Source organism: Strix aluco, chromosome 26, assembly GCF_031877795.1.
Source record: "Strix aluco isolate bStrAlu1 chromosome 26, bStrAlu1.hap1, whole genome shotgun sequence".
NCBI lineage: Eukaryota > Metazoa > Chordata > Aves > Strigiformes > Strigidae > Strix > Strix aluco.
The window spans coordinates 8372815-8392783 of NC_133956.1; the positions used below are offsets into that span (position 1 = coordinate 8372815).

General features: G+C 41.0%; 1 protein-coding gene across 2 annotated transcripts in view; it reads right to left on the reverse strand.

Moving 5' to 3' along the window:
• The window catches only part of RLF (RLF zinc finger), a 52151-nt gene extending 32822 nt beyond the window's left edge, over positions 1 to 19329 (reverse strand). The window contains exons 1-3 of one of the 2 annotated variants that reach the window (XM_074850662.1): positions 19127 to 19329; positions 13603 to 13757; positions 7828 to 7909 (exon numbers count right to left, since the gene is read on the reverse strand). In XM_074850662.1, coding sequence (XP_074706763.1) covers positions 7828 to 7909; positions 13603 to 13757; positions 19127 to 19279 — 390 coding nt within the window. In that variant the 5' untranslated portion in view covers positions 19280 to 19329. Of the gene's footprint in view, positions 1 to 7827; positions 7910 to 13602; positions 13758 to 19126 lie in introns of those variants that run through there. The other variant, XM_074850663.1, reaches the window with a different exon arrangement.
• Between the last annotated feature and the right edge of the window lie 640 nt (positions 19330 to 19969).

A 19969-nucleotide genomic window follows, 5' to 3' on the forward strand; every position in this document is an offset into this window, starting at 1 on the left:
CCCTGAAGCCTGTGTCCATTGGCAAGTTTATAGGGATCCACCCAGCTCCTGGAGAGCCTGTCAGTCTCTAGAATAGGAAACAAAGAGTATGGGGCTCTTCAAGGAGTCTGTGCATCCAGATGACTTTGGGGCATTCTATCACTGAGGTGAGAACCCAGGTAAGTACCAAGTGAAGATTCCAACAATCGAAAGGGGACCACAGGAAGATGCATATACTCCTGCAAAGCTCGTTACAGCAACCACCTTCCTGCTTGCTCATGTAGCACACAATGAATTGTGAAACTTTAGAGAATGAGCAAGAACATGGGCTGGTGTTCTGCAACACAGGAGTTGAGTACCTGTAGGAGATGTTGCTGTTACAAGAAGCATGAGGAAGTCAAGGAAAAGTAAAGCACATTTTGCATGTTTCCGTTTAAGCTGGTAAGAGCACCAAATGCATTCCTGATTCCAGAAACTGGTATTACTGTACTCCAAGGCTAGGCTGATCTTCTTCCTACACTAGTCGTGACATTAAAGTAACATGATGTGCTGACTTAAATAAACAGGATTTCCAGCTATAACCAGTCTTTAATGTAAGAAGCAGTTGACACTGGAGGGCAGGGCTGCCGTTCAGGAAGACATTCAACAGGTCACAGAACATCGCTGACAGGGACTCACTGAAATTCAACACAGGCAAACGCAAAGTGCTGCACCTGGCACAACCCCAAGTATCAACAGAGGTTGGTGACCAATTCGGCACAACAGGCCTCTAGGGTCTGTAATTTAAGTGTAGGTCAGCAGTGAGCCCTTACTGCAAACAAGACAGACTATGCTGGTTTCAAACAGAACATAACCAGGAGGTTGGTGAAGTGTTTATTCCCATCTGTTTGGTACTGTTGACACTCCACTGGGGTACAACACTCAGTTGTGGCTGTCCTGTACTGCTCATCTGCCAGAGTGGAGCAAGTACAGCAAAGGCCACCAGAAGGCCTATACAATCTTAGGAAGAGTGGGTTAAGAGGAAAATTTCTGAGCTGGCTTTATCTTTGCTATGCTCCCCAGGAGGTAGTTGGAGCTGGACTCTCTGTCTAGTGAGTGAGTCAACAGACAAGTCACAAAGGGAAATTCTGTAAGGGGGGGGAGGGGTGTGTGTATCAATGTTTAAATACCCTCACTTTGAAAGGACTACCCAAAGTTTGTGCAATCTCCATTCTTACAGACACTTAAAACTTGGTGGGGCAGGATCCTAAGCAACCTGATTCAAGATAGCCCTTACTCTGAGTGAACAGGTGGATCAGATAACTTTAGCTACCTTCCAGCTCCAGCTACCTCATGACTCTTCCACAACAGCCTGCATATTCAATGCAGTCAGAGGACTGCATATTCAGAGGATTACCGGACATACTGAAAGCACACTTAGTGGGAGTCAGTGCTTCTGCCCTACACTAGTTCTTCTCTGACTGCAAGAACAAAACCAAACATCAGAAGTGAACACACATTAGGAGTTCTTTCCAAACGCAGAACTATAGTGCAGACTTCCACCCTCTAAGGAGCACTAAAGTTGAAAGCCTCATAGCTGGCAAGCAGTTTTGATAACTTCAATCATCTCATCTTCCTTAGCAATGCCCAAGATTTTCTGTAAATATTGCCTCAATGGTGATTTTATTTTTAGATAACTGCTGTAACTGTTCCAACTCTTAGTTCCTAGCATACTTGCTAAGTACAATCAATTATTAAAGGACTAAGCTACTTCTAAAAATTATTATAAAGAAAGTGAAACTAGCAAGTGAGCTATCGGTGAGACCACCTCAAAATCAGTTGTTGGTATCAGTAGAAGAGTTGGTGCTGATTTGCAGATGCAAAGATAGGCAAGTATGAGGCTTAGAATGATGAGCTACACAGGAGTTACAACACACAAAGGTTTCAGGCTGTATTTAAGCATTTGAAAACAGCACTTAAGCAACCCTTATGCTTACACAGCTGTTCCTCCTCTCAAGTCTTTCCTTCCTGTGCAAGCTGGATCAGGAAACTAAATTCAACAGAAAGAGCCTCAGGGGAGGAGTGTAAGTTTTTTGTTTCGTTTTTAAAAATTAAAGCATGATAATTTCCCCACTTTACACAGAACTAAATGGCATGCCAGTAGAATCAGGCAGGTGAATGACAGACTTAATGCTTAAGTCAGTGCTGCTGCCAAAAGATGCTCAAGTTATAGCCTCAGGACAGCTTTAAAAATGTCAGTGGGAAACAACAAACTGATCTAAATTTAGATCTATGAAATATGTAAACACAGTCTGGAGTTTCTGAAAGTGGCAGTTACGATCATATAGAAAGTCTATGTATGTAATTTTATCCTCAGACTTGGGTGATTAAGAAAACAAGTTACGGGTGTGCAGGTTGAAGGGATACTGTATCTTACCCACAAAATAAATACAAGCCCATTTTGACATCCCCTACTTTTGACCTCTCTCAACTGTACAGCACACACATTAAGTTTTTTCAACACAGTAAGTTGCCAAAACATCCATTGTGCATTCCCCTACCATATACTAACATTACAGCTTTAACCTCTATCAGTCTCAAGTGTAGAACAGGTCAAAGACCAAGTCCAAAAACCCATCAGCATTTAACAGCAGCCTATGACTTCGAATTTCACCTGGAAGACTGAACTCAATGAACTTTACTGAGCTCACAACAACAGCCGAATCAGAAGAGTTCTTGTTATCAGAAGACCTTTGGTAATCTGCCTACACTTCCTTTGAGGGTACTGTTTATATGTTCAGATTATTCACAAAGAGCTTCAACAAAGCATTAATATCAATAAAAAATTAACAATCTTACTGCAAGTCTTGAGAATTTATACCACTTCCTGGCATCATTTGAATAAAAGCATATAACTTGGACATTCCCAGCTCTTACTGTTGAGGAATAATTTAACAAACATGAGACAAAGCATTACCTCTTAAATTATCAGTGCCTTACTGTACTTAAATGTACTGCAGTACTGCAAGAGCTTTAAGGAAGCCACAGAGAGCTCTGAGCAGGTATTACATATAGCGGTGTCACCCAAATATCTGTTCTAGCAACTTCAAGATATTTATTAGTGAAGAAGATTGAACTACAAACAGGATTTTCAGCTCTATGCAGTTCTGAAGGGCAGAGAGAGGGAAACACCTCCGTGTATGAATTCACCCTCTGTATTGATAGGACAGGGTTATACCCATCCTGGCCCCAGCAAGCACTTGCCAATCAACAAGTGCCAAAGACCACACATTACACTGGCTGAGATTCATTGCCTCTTAGTGACACTTATCCCAAGTCCCTCTGCTGCTGAGCTGCATGTTCTGAGGAGGTAGAAGCCACTGCCTCAGAGAAAGACAAAACAGACCATTTATCTGCTGCCACCAACAGAATGACATAGCTGTGAGGAACTGAAGGAATTAACAGGTCAAACATTCAACAACACGAAAAGCCTCAAGGACAAATTGTGGCCTTTGTGGTTGGTCTGAGGAATGAATTATCTGCCTAGGGAAGCGCAGAGTGTATTGAAGGGTGCACAGCTCCACTCCCTTGCAGTTTTATAGCCAAATTCCTTAGATAAGCCTTGAAGCAGGGAGGCATAGACGGAGTAAAACCATATGTTTGGGTTAATGTCTGCACCTTAATTTACGACTATAGCCTCGAAGAAGAGCTAAAAGACTGATAAGAGATAAATAACCAGCACCAGATGGACCTAAGCAAAAAAATGAGGAAAAAAAAAAGGGGAGGAGGGCGAGCATGACCACCAAACCCATGCTCCACCTTTTTTCCTTGTCTCTCATGGAAAGGAGTTCATGGAATACCTGCCTCTCTTGATCTAGTATGCTAATCAGCTGATAAGATGAACTTAGAAGGCTGCAGAAAATTTTGCTGGGTGTGCACCCACTACTCAAGATTACCAGACGTGAGACAACACTGGAACCTGGAGTGGTGATACAGATTTGACTCTTCCTCTCCTTTCTCTTCCCCCCTTTTTTTTTCTTACAGATTTGTAAAAGATGACATTGCTTACTATCCAAGTTTAAGCTATTTCTACCACAAGTAAAACATTTTAAGTGTTTGTCTGGTGTTGTTTCACCTTAGTTTAACCTGAGCAGATCACAGAATCTTTACAACTCTCCTGGTCATAACAGTAGCTGACAAAAAAATTAATCAAAGTTTGGACAAGGGTAAGGTACTACTACTGAAAAGACTGCCACTCCTCAGATTATGACATTCAGTGATCCAGACATCCAATGTAAATAATGTTTTCCCAACAGCCACTCTTCCCCGCTGTGAGGGCTTTGGGATGCAGTACCGAGCTAGCAGAGCCCAGTTCAGTTTTGAGGATCGTTCACATTTCAGCACCTTTGCATTAAGGGCTGAAAGAATAACTTTAGAAGGTGAGAAAAAAGAGGCCTATTATACATGTCACCTGATTTGCTGGGTCAGCACTGTGTTTGAGATTGAGGGTATCAATACTGAAATATCAAATATGAAATTCACCAACAGATGTAGCATAAGTAACTAACTACTGACAAGACACTTCTATTCTAGATGCTTAGCTAAACCTTTTCTTATTGGACCTGGTGAAGAATTATTAAGGGAAAATTTTTGATTATTAATGGAAATATTTACAAAAATCTACTACAAATACTTCAAAAGTCTTTGAAGAAACCTAATGCAAAATTTAAGTATACAGATCTCATTAAGTTAAGACAACACCATAAATAGGTCCTTAAGAGAGGGACACAAAGCATTTCATTCTAGATGAAGTCAGGAAAGGATAATATAGTAAGAGCCTATGGACAAAGTTAAAGAGAAAACACAATCCTTGGAACAGTTACTGAAGATACCAGGATGTTTCAATGCTGGTAATCAGCAACTACTACAGTGTCACAAAAGTTTTTGTTTTATGCACATCCTCAATACATAACTTCTCTAAAGAAAGCATTTATGCTCTTTGTAAGGCTTGAAGGGAACACTGTTCCATAATCTGTATTCAATTCCCATGACAATACATCTCTGCCCCCGCTAAAACAATCTTTGAATGCACTGTTTTATCTTCCTTAACTGGCCAGATGACATCCATCCCCACAGTACCTCTCCACTGAGTTCATCCCCCAGATTAATTGAGTTTGCCTGTAACAAGGGTCCCATTGTAATTCTGCCCCAATCCTTTCACTCGTATTTTACAGCACTTCCCCACCTGCATCCACATCCTTTTGCGTGTTGACACTCTATAAAATCTGTGCTGAGACTTCTGCCATACAATCTCACAACTTGTTTTCATTTTGCACAGGCTGCCTCTGGTCTTGCTTAGAGATAAGGAAAACTGCACTCATGGGGGACTGCAGGGTATAACTACTGTTAGAACAAACAGGTTCAGACACCAAATAAATCTTCTGATAGCATTTTGTATATAAGCTTGATGTCAGTGACACTCCATTTTCAGTTTCAGAAAAGTCCCTACACCTTGCTGCTCTGAAATGCAAGTCCTCAAATTTTCACCCCAGGAGTGAAAAAGGTATTTGAAGTTTCACTGACTCTCACTACCTATGCAGATTGTTACAGAGCAACGATTAATGCAGGCAGATCTGAAAGAAATACTTCTGTCCCACATTTGCTGCAACCACCAGTTACATTTGGAGTTATATTCCTCATCAGCCACACTTACCCCTTTTGTTAGGAAAGGAATAAGCACACTCACATCTGTCAATCTGGGGCATGTGCGAATATATAATTTTGCGGTGCTTTGCTACTGGATTTGCCTGGAGATTGGTGCATTAACATCATCACAGACTTTAAATGTACAAGTCCTGACGTGAGAGCCTACAAGTGATTCCTGTCTAAAGGTCTATATTGCCCTCTGTACGACTGCATACTCCTCCTCTGTTACCCTCCTCTTCTCTGATGAAGAGTGGATTCCTATTGTATTCCAGGGCAGGGTACGAACATTCTCATTCTTGTATTTTTGCAAGAGTGCTACTTCAAAATCTCATTAGAAGCACCTGTTTGTAAAAGTCCACAAACCCGTTCAGCAAGGTTTCAGAGTACTACCATGTTTAATAAGCTTTGCCCAAATCTTTGAATGTTTGAACTATGGGAAGCATTAGATGAATGCTAAACTTGGATGCCAGTTTCAAAACGCCAAGTATATTACTACACCTGACAGTGCAGTAATCATCTTGAATTTTCCCTTAGTTCTAAAAGTTGACATGAGATATCTGGGCTTGTGTCACTCTTCTACCCCTGGAATTTAACAGTTCCCTTCCAACATACTCAGCCTGAATAAAGTAATTTCATCTGACTAAAAACTTGCGCTCTGTTGACAGTAGTATCAAAGCTCAATCACTTGCTTCAGAAACCTAGAAACACATGCTTGTTAGATCACAGAAATGATTCTCCTTGGTAACAACAATTCTCCTTGCAGATCCCTCCAGTGAAAAGCTAGTCATTCTTAGAGCTGCTTTATAGCTCTGCTATAAGGGGAAAAAGCCTATATATGCCCTCCCATACTCTGAATATGAGAGAACATCTTGTTTCAGGTCTAGGCCATCTCAGATACAAACTTACTGTATGCCTTTTAGTGTATGACAAGCTCATAAAGCTGAGGAAAGAGCTTATCACTATGTTTCAGTATTTAAAGGGTGGCTACAAAGAAAATGGAGATTCCCTTTTTACAAGGAGTCACATTGAAAGGACAAGGGCTAATGAATACAAGTTACTCCTGGGGACATTCCAATTGGCACAAGAGGAACGTTTTTCACAATGAGAACAATCAGCCACTGGAATAATTCCCCAGGGAAGTGGTGGATTCCCCAACATTGGGCACTGCTAAGATTTAGCTGGACAGGGTGCTGGGCCATCTTGTCTAGACCGTGCTTTTGCCAAGAAAGGTTGGACCAGACTTGAGGTTGCTTCCAACCTGGGATTCTATGAGTCACTCCTCTTTATCCAATGATGACTGGTTAATGAATTTAAGGGCTACCCTGGAAACTGTACGTTTCAACTTCTTCCATCAGCCCAAACACAAAAGACGAACCTGTGGCTCACTACCCTTATTTGGGGCATCCCCACAAATGAATGGGTTGGGAAAATAGACCTAACCTCTGCAACACCATGACTAATAGCTACAGACTACGTCTAATAGATGGCATAGCTGGGAATTGTCAAAATAAACTGATATACCTTCAAACTTGGTTCTGGAGTGCTGCAATGTCCATTATAATCTGCCAGAGTCAGTAAGGGATTCACAGGACTATGTAGCAGCACTCAAAATAAAGGACAAATCTTTGACACCACTAAGACCATAGGATCAAAACTGTACCTACTGCACTTCTTTCTACTACCAAGCACATGCCACACTCAGAAGAAACACTTCTAGGAATCATCTGGACTAAAGACCTGTCCTACTATTTTCATCCCCCTCAAATCAGGTATAGACACTAACTTGCCACTCAGATCTCAACAAAAGCTTTTTTAGTTGTCTTCAAAGTAATACCTCAGAGCTGTTATACCACTCCATCTAACTCAATCTTTCTCTCACACAAATCATTAGATAGATCAAGATCTGCTGCAGTTCTCTTGCCGTAGTTGCCATTGGTTGTGTAGTTATAAATCTGTGCTGGGCCTAAGGCTGCCAATACTGTTGTTGCAGTCAGCCTTCTGCTGCTCAGAAACTCTCATTGCCTGGATAACAGCAATGCAGGACAGGTGCAATTCAGGGGAAGGTAGAAGAAGAGGAGCACAACAGCAGTTTGGTTTTGGTTTTTTTGTTTGGCTTTTGTTTAAAAAAAAAGTAAATTGAAAAGAGAAATTCAGAACACTTACCTGTATGGACTGATGGAATCCTAACCACACCTCATGCGGCAATTCACTTTCAGGAACTGAAAGCAGTAGCTCAAAACAACTCCTGGAAAAGTAAGAGGCAAGTAAGCAAGCTACCTGAACACACTCTTGTTGTTACGTTAAATAACATTTGCGGCACATATTACTTATCATTCAGATAAGAAATCACAATAGCATTGAAACATGTTTGACTGCACAGATCAGTTAAGTTCAAATTCCAAAAACAGAAAGGGGGGAAAGCAAAACCTACTTGATATTCCCCCATTTAGACCATCAGGTCAATGTTATCCCCTTTCAGAAACAAAAAGGATACAACTGAATGTATTTAGCACTTCATCTAATTTCAGGAAAAAGTCTTGAAGAACAACAATCACTGTTTTCTAGGAGACAAAGCAATGGCAGGGGCTATCCAAGCTGGTACAGGACATACAACTGCTGCACAGAACAATCTGACCTAATCAAACTAAATGTGTTAACTGTGACACTGTCTAGATATTCACAAGATTTATGCACAGCAAAAACATTCTCATGACAATATAAGGTAAGAAAACTGGTCTAAGACTCCACATACAATAAATATACTGAATAATTGCTATAAACTACACCTACATTGTTACACAGTTCCACCTCATGCTATTCTTTCTTCAAAACCTCCACTCCTGAATATTAAATAGCAGAACGACAGGACAACACATGCAGTCATAGATAGAAGAGCTGAGTTTGGGGAAGGGGAAAAGGAAGAGATGAGCGTAAAGCAAACTTGAGTTTCAAAACTGCTTAGTACCCAAATAGAATGGCTTTCCTTTCCCTCTTCCTCCTGACTTTTGACAAATACATTGAACAGTTACCTGCAAAATGCTGTGCCTAATCAGTCTTTAGCCAGACTCAGTAGTCACATGCATAAACAAGATCAAATGGACAAATACTGAATTAACATCTAGCCATTCTTTTCACATTTCAGAAGTTTGCCTTCACTGCCCAAACCTGTTCCTTTAAATAGATTTCTATTAGACAGGCAGAAAATATGATAGCCTTCATTGAGTCATTCAGTAATTATTCACATCAGACACTAGAATGTCAGTCATTACTATGCCCATGAAAAAGCAGGCAATAGGATCACCAGATCTGTCATAGGTCACAATATTATAAAATAATCAGGACTTTTCCCTTGTACTCAAGCTTGGCAATACAAATTAATCCCCTAGTCCAAACGTAGTAACCACCTGGGTCTTGACTAGACTATCAAAAACAACTTCACAAAGGCTCACAGCAGCTGAACTCTATTTTAACATAAAAAAACCCACAAAACCCACACCAACTAAAAACATCTCTAGGTATGTGTCCAATTTACATGCATGTCATACAGAGACTCTTTTCATCAAAGAAAATATTTGCAAACTTCATGGACAATGTGCTTTTGAAAAGTCTTTTAATGTACACCTCATTTTCAGACTTGAAGTCAACCAATCCTGTCTACTTCCACTCTTAATTCCTGGAAATATTTTTTCTAGAATATTACTTTTTCATACATGCCATATTGGTTACATAAAATATCAGGTTTAAACAAAATGGCAAAGCAAGGTTTCATAAATAATTTTTATGTACTTAACCCCTGGGGTACTACTTGGACAGTGAAAAAAATCTGAAATTAGATTTTCAAAGCATTGCTTATACAGAGTGAGATGACAGTCTATGAGGACAAGAGGGCTGAATTTATGCCTCAAGAGTTATTGTCTGTTGCAGTGACACAGGACTGAGCTGAACCAAGAACTGAAAATTCTTTTGTTGTGAGTCCTTAAGTCTTCCTCGGGATCCTAACATCAAGCACTCTAGTTTGGAAATCCTAAGAAATCTGGAGCTCTGGGTGTATAAGCCACCACATAAAACAACTTACAGCACAACTGCAAAACTAATATCCAGGATATTCCAATTACAATTTCCTTGCCAGAAAAATAATTAGAATTCTAAGCTACTTCCCTAAGTTTTTGCTCTAAGAATTGACTCAAACACATAGCTACATAAAGACTAGCCAGCCTTCCCTACTGGCAAGGGTGAGGAATGGCCATTTAGCTTAATTCTTCCTTTTGGTCCTTATTATACAATACATCAAAATGCACCTCTATCCCTGAAAGCCCATTTCCTTCTTTATTGTAATGGAACTAAATGGAATTTAGGTATCATTGCCAAGGCCACAAATCAAAATACCAGGATCACGTCATGAAGTCAAGTCTTTCCACCCAGCTCTACCAGTACCACCACAACATCTACCTACACAAAACTAAATTCCAAATTTTAGCCAAATTTTTGCAAATAAAATGTAATGGGTGCTTGAATGATTCCACTACTAAAAAAACCCCATTCATCTCAAAACACTCAACTTCAGAATATATTTTAGAAGGCCTCCTAGGTTTGAATTTCTTTATTTTGGAAGGAATAACTCTAGGCAAGAATCAACACATTATTTGCATATAATTATTCTGTAATCACTTTATATCTCATTCATTTATTTTAAGACAAACTTTAAAAAGTAAATTTAAAAAACTTTAAGAATTGTGTTAATCTTTAGATTGTATTAGAAAACTTATCTTAAGCTTCTGAGAGTTAAAAAGATGACTAATTATACATCAGATGATCAACAGGAATAGTTCACTTGTCGCCAGGAATTACCCTGCATTTGTTAAGAATTGAGTTAGCTCTTAATGACAGCAGAGTGGTAAATGCAAGTTAGTGAATCAAACTACAACAGCTTATTAGGTTGAGAAATGCTTTCTCAGACAGAGCAGTGAATCGTCACATGTACCTCCTCACAGAGGTGTTACAGAAAGCAAGCACTCTTCCTGAAAGCAATGTGTTAGACTCAGTAGGTACAACCAGTCAGTGAGATACAGCTCAAGAAGTTCAAGATAGACTGGTCTTATCAGTTGAAACCAGTTTTGCAACTTAGACAAGATGACATTCAGATCTCCTTTTTCTTTTTATGGTTGAAAAAGCATAAGAACACCTCCAAGATGTAGAAATGGTAAACTCCTTTTCAAACCAGTGCCATTACAGCAGAGGAAAAAGTAGAAAGCAGTCAAATATTAGCTACTGGCAAACAATGTGAACTAGGAACAAGTCTTGCTACTTTTTAAAAGTTTAATCTTAGGACCATATAAACAATTTTCATATGGAAGTAAAATCTTCATACTGATGGTAACATGAATGGCATCTTCCCCCTCACACAGTATCCTCAGAGAAAGAGTACTCACAGAAGCTTGATAGAACAATCAGCTTCAGGGGCTTCCTAAGATTCATGAAGATAGACAGCTAACCAAATCTCGGTGAAAGACAGACACCTTTGATATGGCTAATTCTTCATGAATTCTTCTATAGAGGCAACACCTTTGGTATAGTAATATTGGAGGGTAAGGGGAACGTGTTGTGCTTTGTGCCTGTAGAAGCAAGCAGTGCTGAGTTCTACTTGACCAAAGCAGGCATGGCCTTTCACGGCCATGGCCAGAGAGAACATCCCCATTCCCCCACAATCATTTGCCAAATCTGTAAACCGCAAGAGCAATCACTTCAAGCTTTCCTTTTATTTCCTAAGGCTAGACAGTGAACCAACAAGATCTCACACTGCAGTGGTTTCTCACGGGGGGTACAGTTTCTCTGGCATGTCAGGTGTACTGTGAACACGCAGCTGACCTGCTCAGGTGGCAGGGAAAGCCACGCTATATGGAGTTTTGCTGTTACTGGCTCACCCTGCTGAGGATTCTTTGCCCCTTCTCCAGGAGGGATGTTGGAAGGGAAGGAGGATTTCAATACTAAGTAGAGCACTTTTGCTTCAGAACAGGAACTGCTTATTTCAGTTCTCATCAGGGTTCAAGTCTGAAAATACACAGCATGTACAACAGCTGTGGGTAACCCACTGTCTCCCCAAAAATTACAGTTACAGGGGACAGTACACTTTCATGTCCCTATACAGTCCTCCTCCGTCATGGAACTTAACTTTTATATTTAATTCCCTAACTTCTCTCTCCCTCCCTTGGAAACTCTTATGTTAAAGAAAAATGTGGGAGAATTGAGTTAGGTATGCTATTTACCTCATCCTATCTGTGACATCACTCATTGTTTTTCTCATTCTTTAGATACCTCTCAAATGTAATCATAACAAGAACAGGGGAGATTGCAGCAAGTCAGCCTCTCTACTGTCCCACCACAAAGTTTTCTGAATATACAAGCAACAGCAAACAAACTCCTCGCACTGAAAGATGGAAGAAAACAGCAGAAGCAGAATATTCTGATTTTTCTCAATAGAAAAGCCATTTTGACACAGAATTGGGATTCCTGCCCTGAAGTATGTAACAGTGGCAAAATATATAGAAAGTACTCCAAGTATGGATGACCTGCATACAAAGACACTGAAAGACAAACTTTTTAAGCAACATGAGTAGGAAACAGCAGAATACATAAGCTAATTAATGATAATACAATGAAGAAGAGAATACTCTATCCATAGAGGGACAGTCTGCAAAAGCAAATAAGATATTTTGCCAAAAATATATGTGTTATGTACCAGGTAAATGATTTAGCAGTTTAAGCGTTCAGTTTCCATATTAAGAAGTTAAGACAGACTTTTCCTGATGTCATATGTTTTCCCTTCTTGACAGAAGGTTAAAAAAAAGAAAAAAGAAAAAAAAAGTCACTTCACATATTTCTCAAATCCAAAAAAAAAATTTCAAGGCATCACATGGAGATATCTGGTTCTGAGCTGTTGATTTACATTGCAAGTTAGTACATTACAAAAAAAGCATCTGACCAAGGACTTAATTGCAAACCCCTTCTCGAAAAGAACACTTGACTCCAAACCACAAAGCAAGGAAGCTACTGATAAAAAAATAGCCCACTGAAAAACTGCCACAGAATTACTTCTATTCTATGATGATATCCATATTCAAGGACCTAGATCGTCACCCTTCCCCCTCGAATGAAACATTACCAGCAAGGAATGACCAGCGCATCAAGTTATCCTTCTCAGGCTAAGGGTAGTAACTGATTATACTCCAATGTCTGTGAAAGCCCTCAGGCTTCACTCTTCAATTACAAATAGCTGCTTTGCACTTAAAACAGACTTTGAGGAACTACAAGTTATTCCAACTTAGCTGATGGACTATAAAACAGTTCTCTCTTTTGTTCAAAAATTGCTGTGCTTTAAGTCACCTCTACAGATGCTTGTCAAAGAGCTCAGGTTGAAGTACTCTGGTTTGCTATCCTACAGCAACAGCCCACACGAAAAAAGATTGCCATGAATATAAAACAGCTTATCCTTTTCAGAAAGGGAGTGTTCAGAACTACCTTGCATTACTTACAGGTGAGAGGACACACCAAAGCAGCAACTGCAGAGCAAGTGATACATGTTTATCAATCCATGCATGAACATCTAATATTAAAGCTTCTGTTTAATGAGGACCACACTAAGCTTCTTCTACAGAAAATAATAATTTTCAGAATGTTTAAGAAAGAACAGAACCTTCCCAATACCTGCACGATTATCCAACTACAGAAGAACAAAGCCTTACCGCTTATTCACATTAATTAACAAAATGCTCAAGTACACTTTTGTGGTATAATTAAAAGAGTACTAAACACATTTACTAGATAATAAATCATCAATACAGTTGTCAAATTAAGCATTATACCATTTCAACAACTTGCCGTTTCATTTATAAAATACAGGGTTTTTAAAAAAAAAAATTAATGTACCAACTTAAAACTTACAGCACTAGCCTGCCAAGTACCAAAAGAACATCTTCACATTCTGTAGTCAAGTAAGGTCGTGCATTAGCAAAGCTTTGGATGGAGATTCGATATACTTCCAAAAAAGGTAAAATATGTTCCGATGCACCCCGACTGCCAGCATACTGAAGTAGCGTCTGAAAGAAAATAAATTATCATTAGAAGTTCCCATAACACAGTTTTGTCTAAAAAACAAATATCAATATGCAATATCAAGCATATACCATGGAAGTGAGAAGTTTTTACTCTGAAGGAGATTTAAAAATGATAGCTTTTTTCCTCAACAGAAGTTCTCCCTTTTATTAAAAAATATTTTCATGTATTTTATTATTTTGATAAATTTATCAGAATTGCTACTGGGGAGCAAGCTAGATGCAATTGGCAGAAACATGAACTGTTAAATTAAAAATTCAGGGAGAAGTTCTGCACTCCGCTTCTTTTGTCCAACTGCCATGTAGACAGAACCACATATGTAACACTGGAATCTTTATTACTAGTGAGAATGCAGGAAAATAGGCAAAAAGTTCAAGATTAAGAACAGTATTCCAGCTGTAGTATTTTAAAGATACATGCATTACCCATACACCAAACATGATGGTATTAGAAGGGGCTACAAAACCCAGATCAGACCGTTACGCAGTCATTTTTCAAATGCAAAATTACTCTAGATTTTATAACTTGACCATAGCAATCCTACATTATCCAGGCACAGTACTGCAGAAGCAAAGTAAAATCTAGCCAGTTTTAAGAGAAATCAAAATAAGTTTCAGAAATCAACACAGGCACAACAGTAGTATCTCCCAACCTTTTAAAAACTTCACTACGCTACCATGTTATTTTCCTACAGGTTATAAAGTAATACTGAGAGCAAGCGGGGCACTGAACTAAGGACACCGTAGCTCTACGTAGAGCTTGCTTCACAAGTAACATCCCTTCTTTGTATGCACGCCCTCCTACAACTCCAGACCAGTCACGTTTGTGCTCTTACCAGTTACAATCCCTCTCTCATGTTGCACCCTCCCTAGACCAAACAAGGTACCAATCTTGATTAAGGCCCACTGCGAAGAAAACAAAAACCAATGAAAAAGATTGCTTTGTGAAACTCTGAGGGCCAAGACTGTATGGAAAAAAAGTTCAGAGCACCCCACCCTATAATTCAATAGAAGCCAAAATGTCCTACAAGGATGATCAGATCATATCAGGATTCAAATCACTTCAAGTTGGAACTCTGAGACAACCAATTTATTTTAATACCTTAAACACATAATCATATCAGATTATGACTGGAAGGAGGACACTGCTGAAGAGACCCTATGAGGAGCTTACTAAACCCAAGTGCAGTCATTATAATGGCCAGAAACTTTTAAGATGAAGCCTAACTTCCAACACAGCAAGAAATAAGTGGCCAGCTACACGCTATTTTGTGGACTGTCCAGTGTTATGTCAATGATCTAACTACACAATACTAGTCCTAGGGAAAAAAAAAAAGCAGACATCCACTAAACTGGCACAACAATGTGTGATATTTAAGGGAAAAAAAAAATCTATTAAAAAATACATCTAAGAATCAATAAAAATCAAGACCATTTCATAGATTATTCTCCCAGAATTCAGTATCAGTAATGTAACTCCTAGGTGAATCAAAGTTACAAACTCTCCAAAAAACCACACAATATTAATAAAGACATAAGGGGGGTGTGGAAGGGAAGACTGGAATTTTACAGAAATCATCCTTAAACACAGCAGATCATTATCAGAAAGATCATTATCAGAAGCAATGAATGACTAACCAGTCTAAATGCTTCTCTAACAGATTAATGAAGGATTTGAGAACATAACTCAAGTTATATATGGCATTAGAAGCATTAAATTACATTCAAATGCTGTCAAGCTGCAATCCCTGGAGATGCTCAATCGATGACTATCAAAGTCATCTGTTTAGTAAACCCAGCAGTAACACTATCATTATAGTGACTACAGAAATAGAAGATCAAACATGCAAATCTCCAAACTTTTCTAAAAACATATCTATTAAAACCAATCTATTTAAAAAGACAAATTTAGTACTCAATTATTTTGACAAACACTTAGATAAACTACCTGGTTTGTGCAAACCATAAAACATGGTGGAATATTTCTTAAGATTAAGTAAACTTATTTAATCTTAACTTTAAAAAAAAAAAAGTAGAAAACACTGCACCCTTGCCTGAGTGCAATCCTAGCGTTGAGATCAAAGTCCTTCAGCTAGTACTAACAACTCATCAAGCAGCCGTTAATCAGAAATTTGTCCCCAAATAGATGAGCAATGATGGTTTCAGCATATAAGACAGATTCAAGGCAAGAGACTTATTAATAACTTGAATTTAAAAGATATGTATTTTTGAACATTATTATGCTATCAGTATTAGCATACTGACAAATAAGCAAAACACAATATTACAGAGGCTCTTAAATGCCCTTCTGCTGTTTCACAAGCAATATACGCAGAAGTTTTAGTATCCACTAGAGACTTTTTCTGGCAGTCTATATACAAGGTAAAATTTGACATATTTTTAACTTGTCAGAAATATGTAATCTACATGCTTAACAAACAGTCAAGTAACAATTTTATAAGCAATTACTACCTTACAGTCTAGTTACCTGAAGAGATTATTCAAATCTTTCTAGTCTGGTTAACACACATCCATTTACACTTTATTCTGTCCTCCTTCCTCTGACTGCAGTAACACATCTAACTGGCGCGGGGTGAGAAGAGCAGAGGCCACGCACATCTACCTACTGTGTAACCTACAGACCAGCCTCAGTCCTCAACACTGCGTAGATTCCCGTGTGCAGCAATGCTGGAATACCTGCTTAGCTGCGTTTCCTCGGAAGCATCAATTTTTTGCTCAGAACCAACTTAAACATGTCCAAGTCACCTGACCTGTTATTACAGCTTTAAGTCTCTCTAAGAAAAATCTTCCAGTTTTTTTGATTGACAATCCTCAACTGTGTCACCTTTAATAATTCCAGGAAGCCAACAGGTGCTGGGTATTGGCAGATGGGATGCTCTGATGTCCTACCACCTCTGCTTCACTGGTGACTGTTCTTCATATTTACGACAGCGCAACCTCAAACACACACACACTGTTCATTCCAGTTGGCTGTTTGCATATATATCAAGCTCCCCAACAGACATGTTTTTTCTAAGGTGAATATGCAAAGCATTCACACTTGTACAATATAAAGTTGCAGAGTCAATCCACTATTTAGGCTTCATGAATTTCTTTATTGTGTTATCCTGGACACCAATCTTAATCCCCTGCTCAAAAATAGGGAGCTTCAAGGAAATCACACCATCCAGCATCACTTCCAGGAAGAGCTACTGGAAAGCTCCACACAGCAGCACAAGTTTACATGCAGTAAAACACAGCATCCAGACAGCTCAAAGCACAGGAAAGCTACTGATTTGGTCCACAGTTTGTTGTGTCCCAACAGCCTCAGCAACTTTCACGGCGAAACAGAGCATCTTTCAGCACCGTGTCACAGATGTACACACAGGATGGCAAATCCAGCGCTGCCCTAAAATATTTCAGTTACCTTCATTGCAGTCAATTCCCAATATTTAAGGCCAGTTAAATTCAGCTTCTTCCTAGGCATGTTCTGCTGTAGCTTAATAAGCTTGTGACAGGATATCAGTGGTACCAAGTCGTTAATAAAAAAAATTAAGCTGAGCTCCTTAAATTTCACTTAGGGGTAGACCTTAAATTATTTTTAAGTTTTATCACTCAAACTCTGTGTAACATTCACAAACATCCCCATTCAGAAGGAGAAAGCAAGATGTAAAATTATATTCTAACCAGTGGTTTGCCTGCACAATGACATCACAAACTCATACTCCGCTGAAGTTGCTGCATGACAGACTAGCACTTTCATGTTTTCTACTGTAGCTCTTGGTATACAGTCATGACAATCACAAGTCTCACAAACTGATGGTAACCCATGAAAGATCTTCTACATTTTCATCTGTACTATCACAGTGTTCTAAAACAAAATTCCATTCAATGACACCACAAAGATCTAGAGAGGTCTACATTTTTTGTGGGATGGGGTTTAGAGGGTTTTTTTGTTTGGCTTTTAGACAACAGAACAGTCTTCCATCAAATTTCTCTGATCAAGTACCTCTAAAGCTTTATCTGCACCAAACTAATCTGGGTGACTGGACATCTACATATTCTGATCATCTTAACAACCTCTACTAAATGTTACCTTAATATTTGTTTCAATGTTCTGATGCAATGAATGACACTAGTAACAATTTTAGCAAAACCTGAAACATGAAGGAAAGTATCACACTGGGCTCTGTGTAAATGCAAGGTCACAGATCTTAACAGTCTGCTGAACTTGGGACATACATAACAGCATGAACCAGCAGCATCCTGCAGTTGGAGAAGCCAGAGTTTTGAAACCTAACAAATAAAATTCTGTTGTTTCAGTAAGTGATGAGCTAAGCATCCTCCCAGAATGGTATGGCAAAGTACACAACCTGTGGACGTAAAATGGAAGACTGTGAAGGCTAATATCATTTATCTATAATGAATCAGTAGGAATTTTTGTCTCATTTGGCATCCAATTTTTCAATTCACCATTCAAATACAGCTGAGGTATGGTTAAACTATCTTGTAAACCAGATTTTTTTATTTTTATTTTTTCTTTTAGAGACCACAATCTCTTCAGATTCAACAGGGACAGCTCTCCAACCCAGCAACCTAACAACAATTATTCAAGCTTAGAGCTCACAGTTGATGATGCTGTGGGGAAGGAAAAAACTAATTAACCATTGAAAGAGTTTATTTAAAAATAAGTTATCCCCATCACTGTAACTTTAATCAAGTTCAGCTCTTCTTCTGGAAGTTTGTGGCTCGATTCAGGAATTGCTGATCCTTAGCCTGAGCTGCATTAGGCAAGTATTCAAACAAGATCACTGAGCCACAGAAGCTCATTCAGTGACTTAAGCGAACTGCAGGCCTTCACAATCCAGCAAGCACTGCTTATTCCACGGCAGATCTCGATTAAGGCGGAACACACAGCTTTGATCCCAAGGCAGGTAAAGAACAGAAAAGCAGAGGCCTAGGAACCGAGCCAAGTCCTCACTGAGGAAACGCGGTGGGGCCGGCCTGCCCCAGAAAACCTCCCAAGGGCTACCAGCTGTCCAGGCCCAAGGCGCTGCCAGAGCCGAAAGACGAGCGGCCCCCTCGGTGTAGCGGGCCCGGCCCCCGGCTGGCAGCTGAGCGCCCACGGGGGCACCCCTCGGGCAGGGCGCGCACGTCCCCGCTCAACGGCCGCGCACACCGCCGCGAGCCCCGCGCCGCGGCAGCTCCACAGGAGCGAGCGGAGCCCCCGGAGCGGGAGCCCCTTGCTGCCGGCAGCGCTGGGGGCGCCCCGCGGCGGTTGAGGCCCGCCGGGCCCACCCCAGCAACCCGGCCTGGCAACCCCGCGCCGCGGCCCAGCCCTGCCTGGCCCCTACCTGGCAGAAGCCGCGGCAGTAAGCCCGGGACGAAGCCTCCGACACCTCCTGCTCACGCAGCTCCGTCTGCAGCTGCCAGAGGCGGGCCCGGAGCGCCGCCACGAGCCGCTGCATCTCGGGCCGCGGAGCCGCCTCGGCCTCAGCGTCCGCCATCTGCACCCGGCCCCACTGCGCGTAGGCAAGGATCACGTGACGCGCAGCCACTGACCTCATCGTCCCGGGACGGCGTCACGTGACGCACACGTGACACGGCGCGCGCGTCGCTGTCCGCGCGACCCGCCCTCGGGGGCCGCGCGCGGCCGCCTCCTGCCGACGGGAGCTCGGCGCGTGCGCGCGGGGCCCTGGGGGGCGGGGCCGCCCCTCTCCCGCCTCAGCGGTCCTGAGGCCGCCTCAGCGCTCCCGGCCCCGGCCCCGGCCGTCCTGCGCGGGCGGGAGCGCAGGGGAGGAGCGGGGCGGCAGCCGGGCCGGTGTGGGCAGGGCGCGGGCGAGCCCGGCCGTGGCTTGGGCCTGGCTCTCTGCCTGGTCTGTGCCCTGGGGCGTCTCCCTAGGCGCTCCAACTGCCCCCGCTGCGGCGCGGAAATGTGGCACCACCCCGGCGGGTGTTGGCCCCGGTTCCTCCGGCGCTTGGGAGAAGGTGACCGAGAGGGGCTGGAAGTTTTCAGCCCGCTGCTGGTCCTAGAACTAGCACCATTAAGTACCCGTGTATTATAAAGCTAATTGCAGAGCAAGATTACCCGAAAAACAATGATGGACGCTCTAGAGAGTCAACTTTTTAACTTAGATTGTGCTTGTTTTAATCTTTTGTTTAAAGGCATGGTGAAAGCAGAACATGTGTGAGTTAAG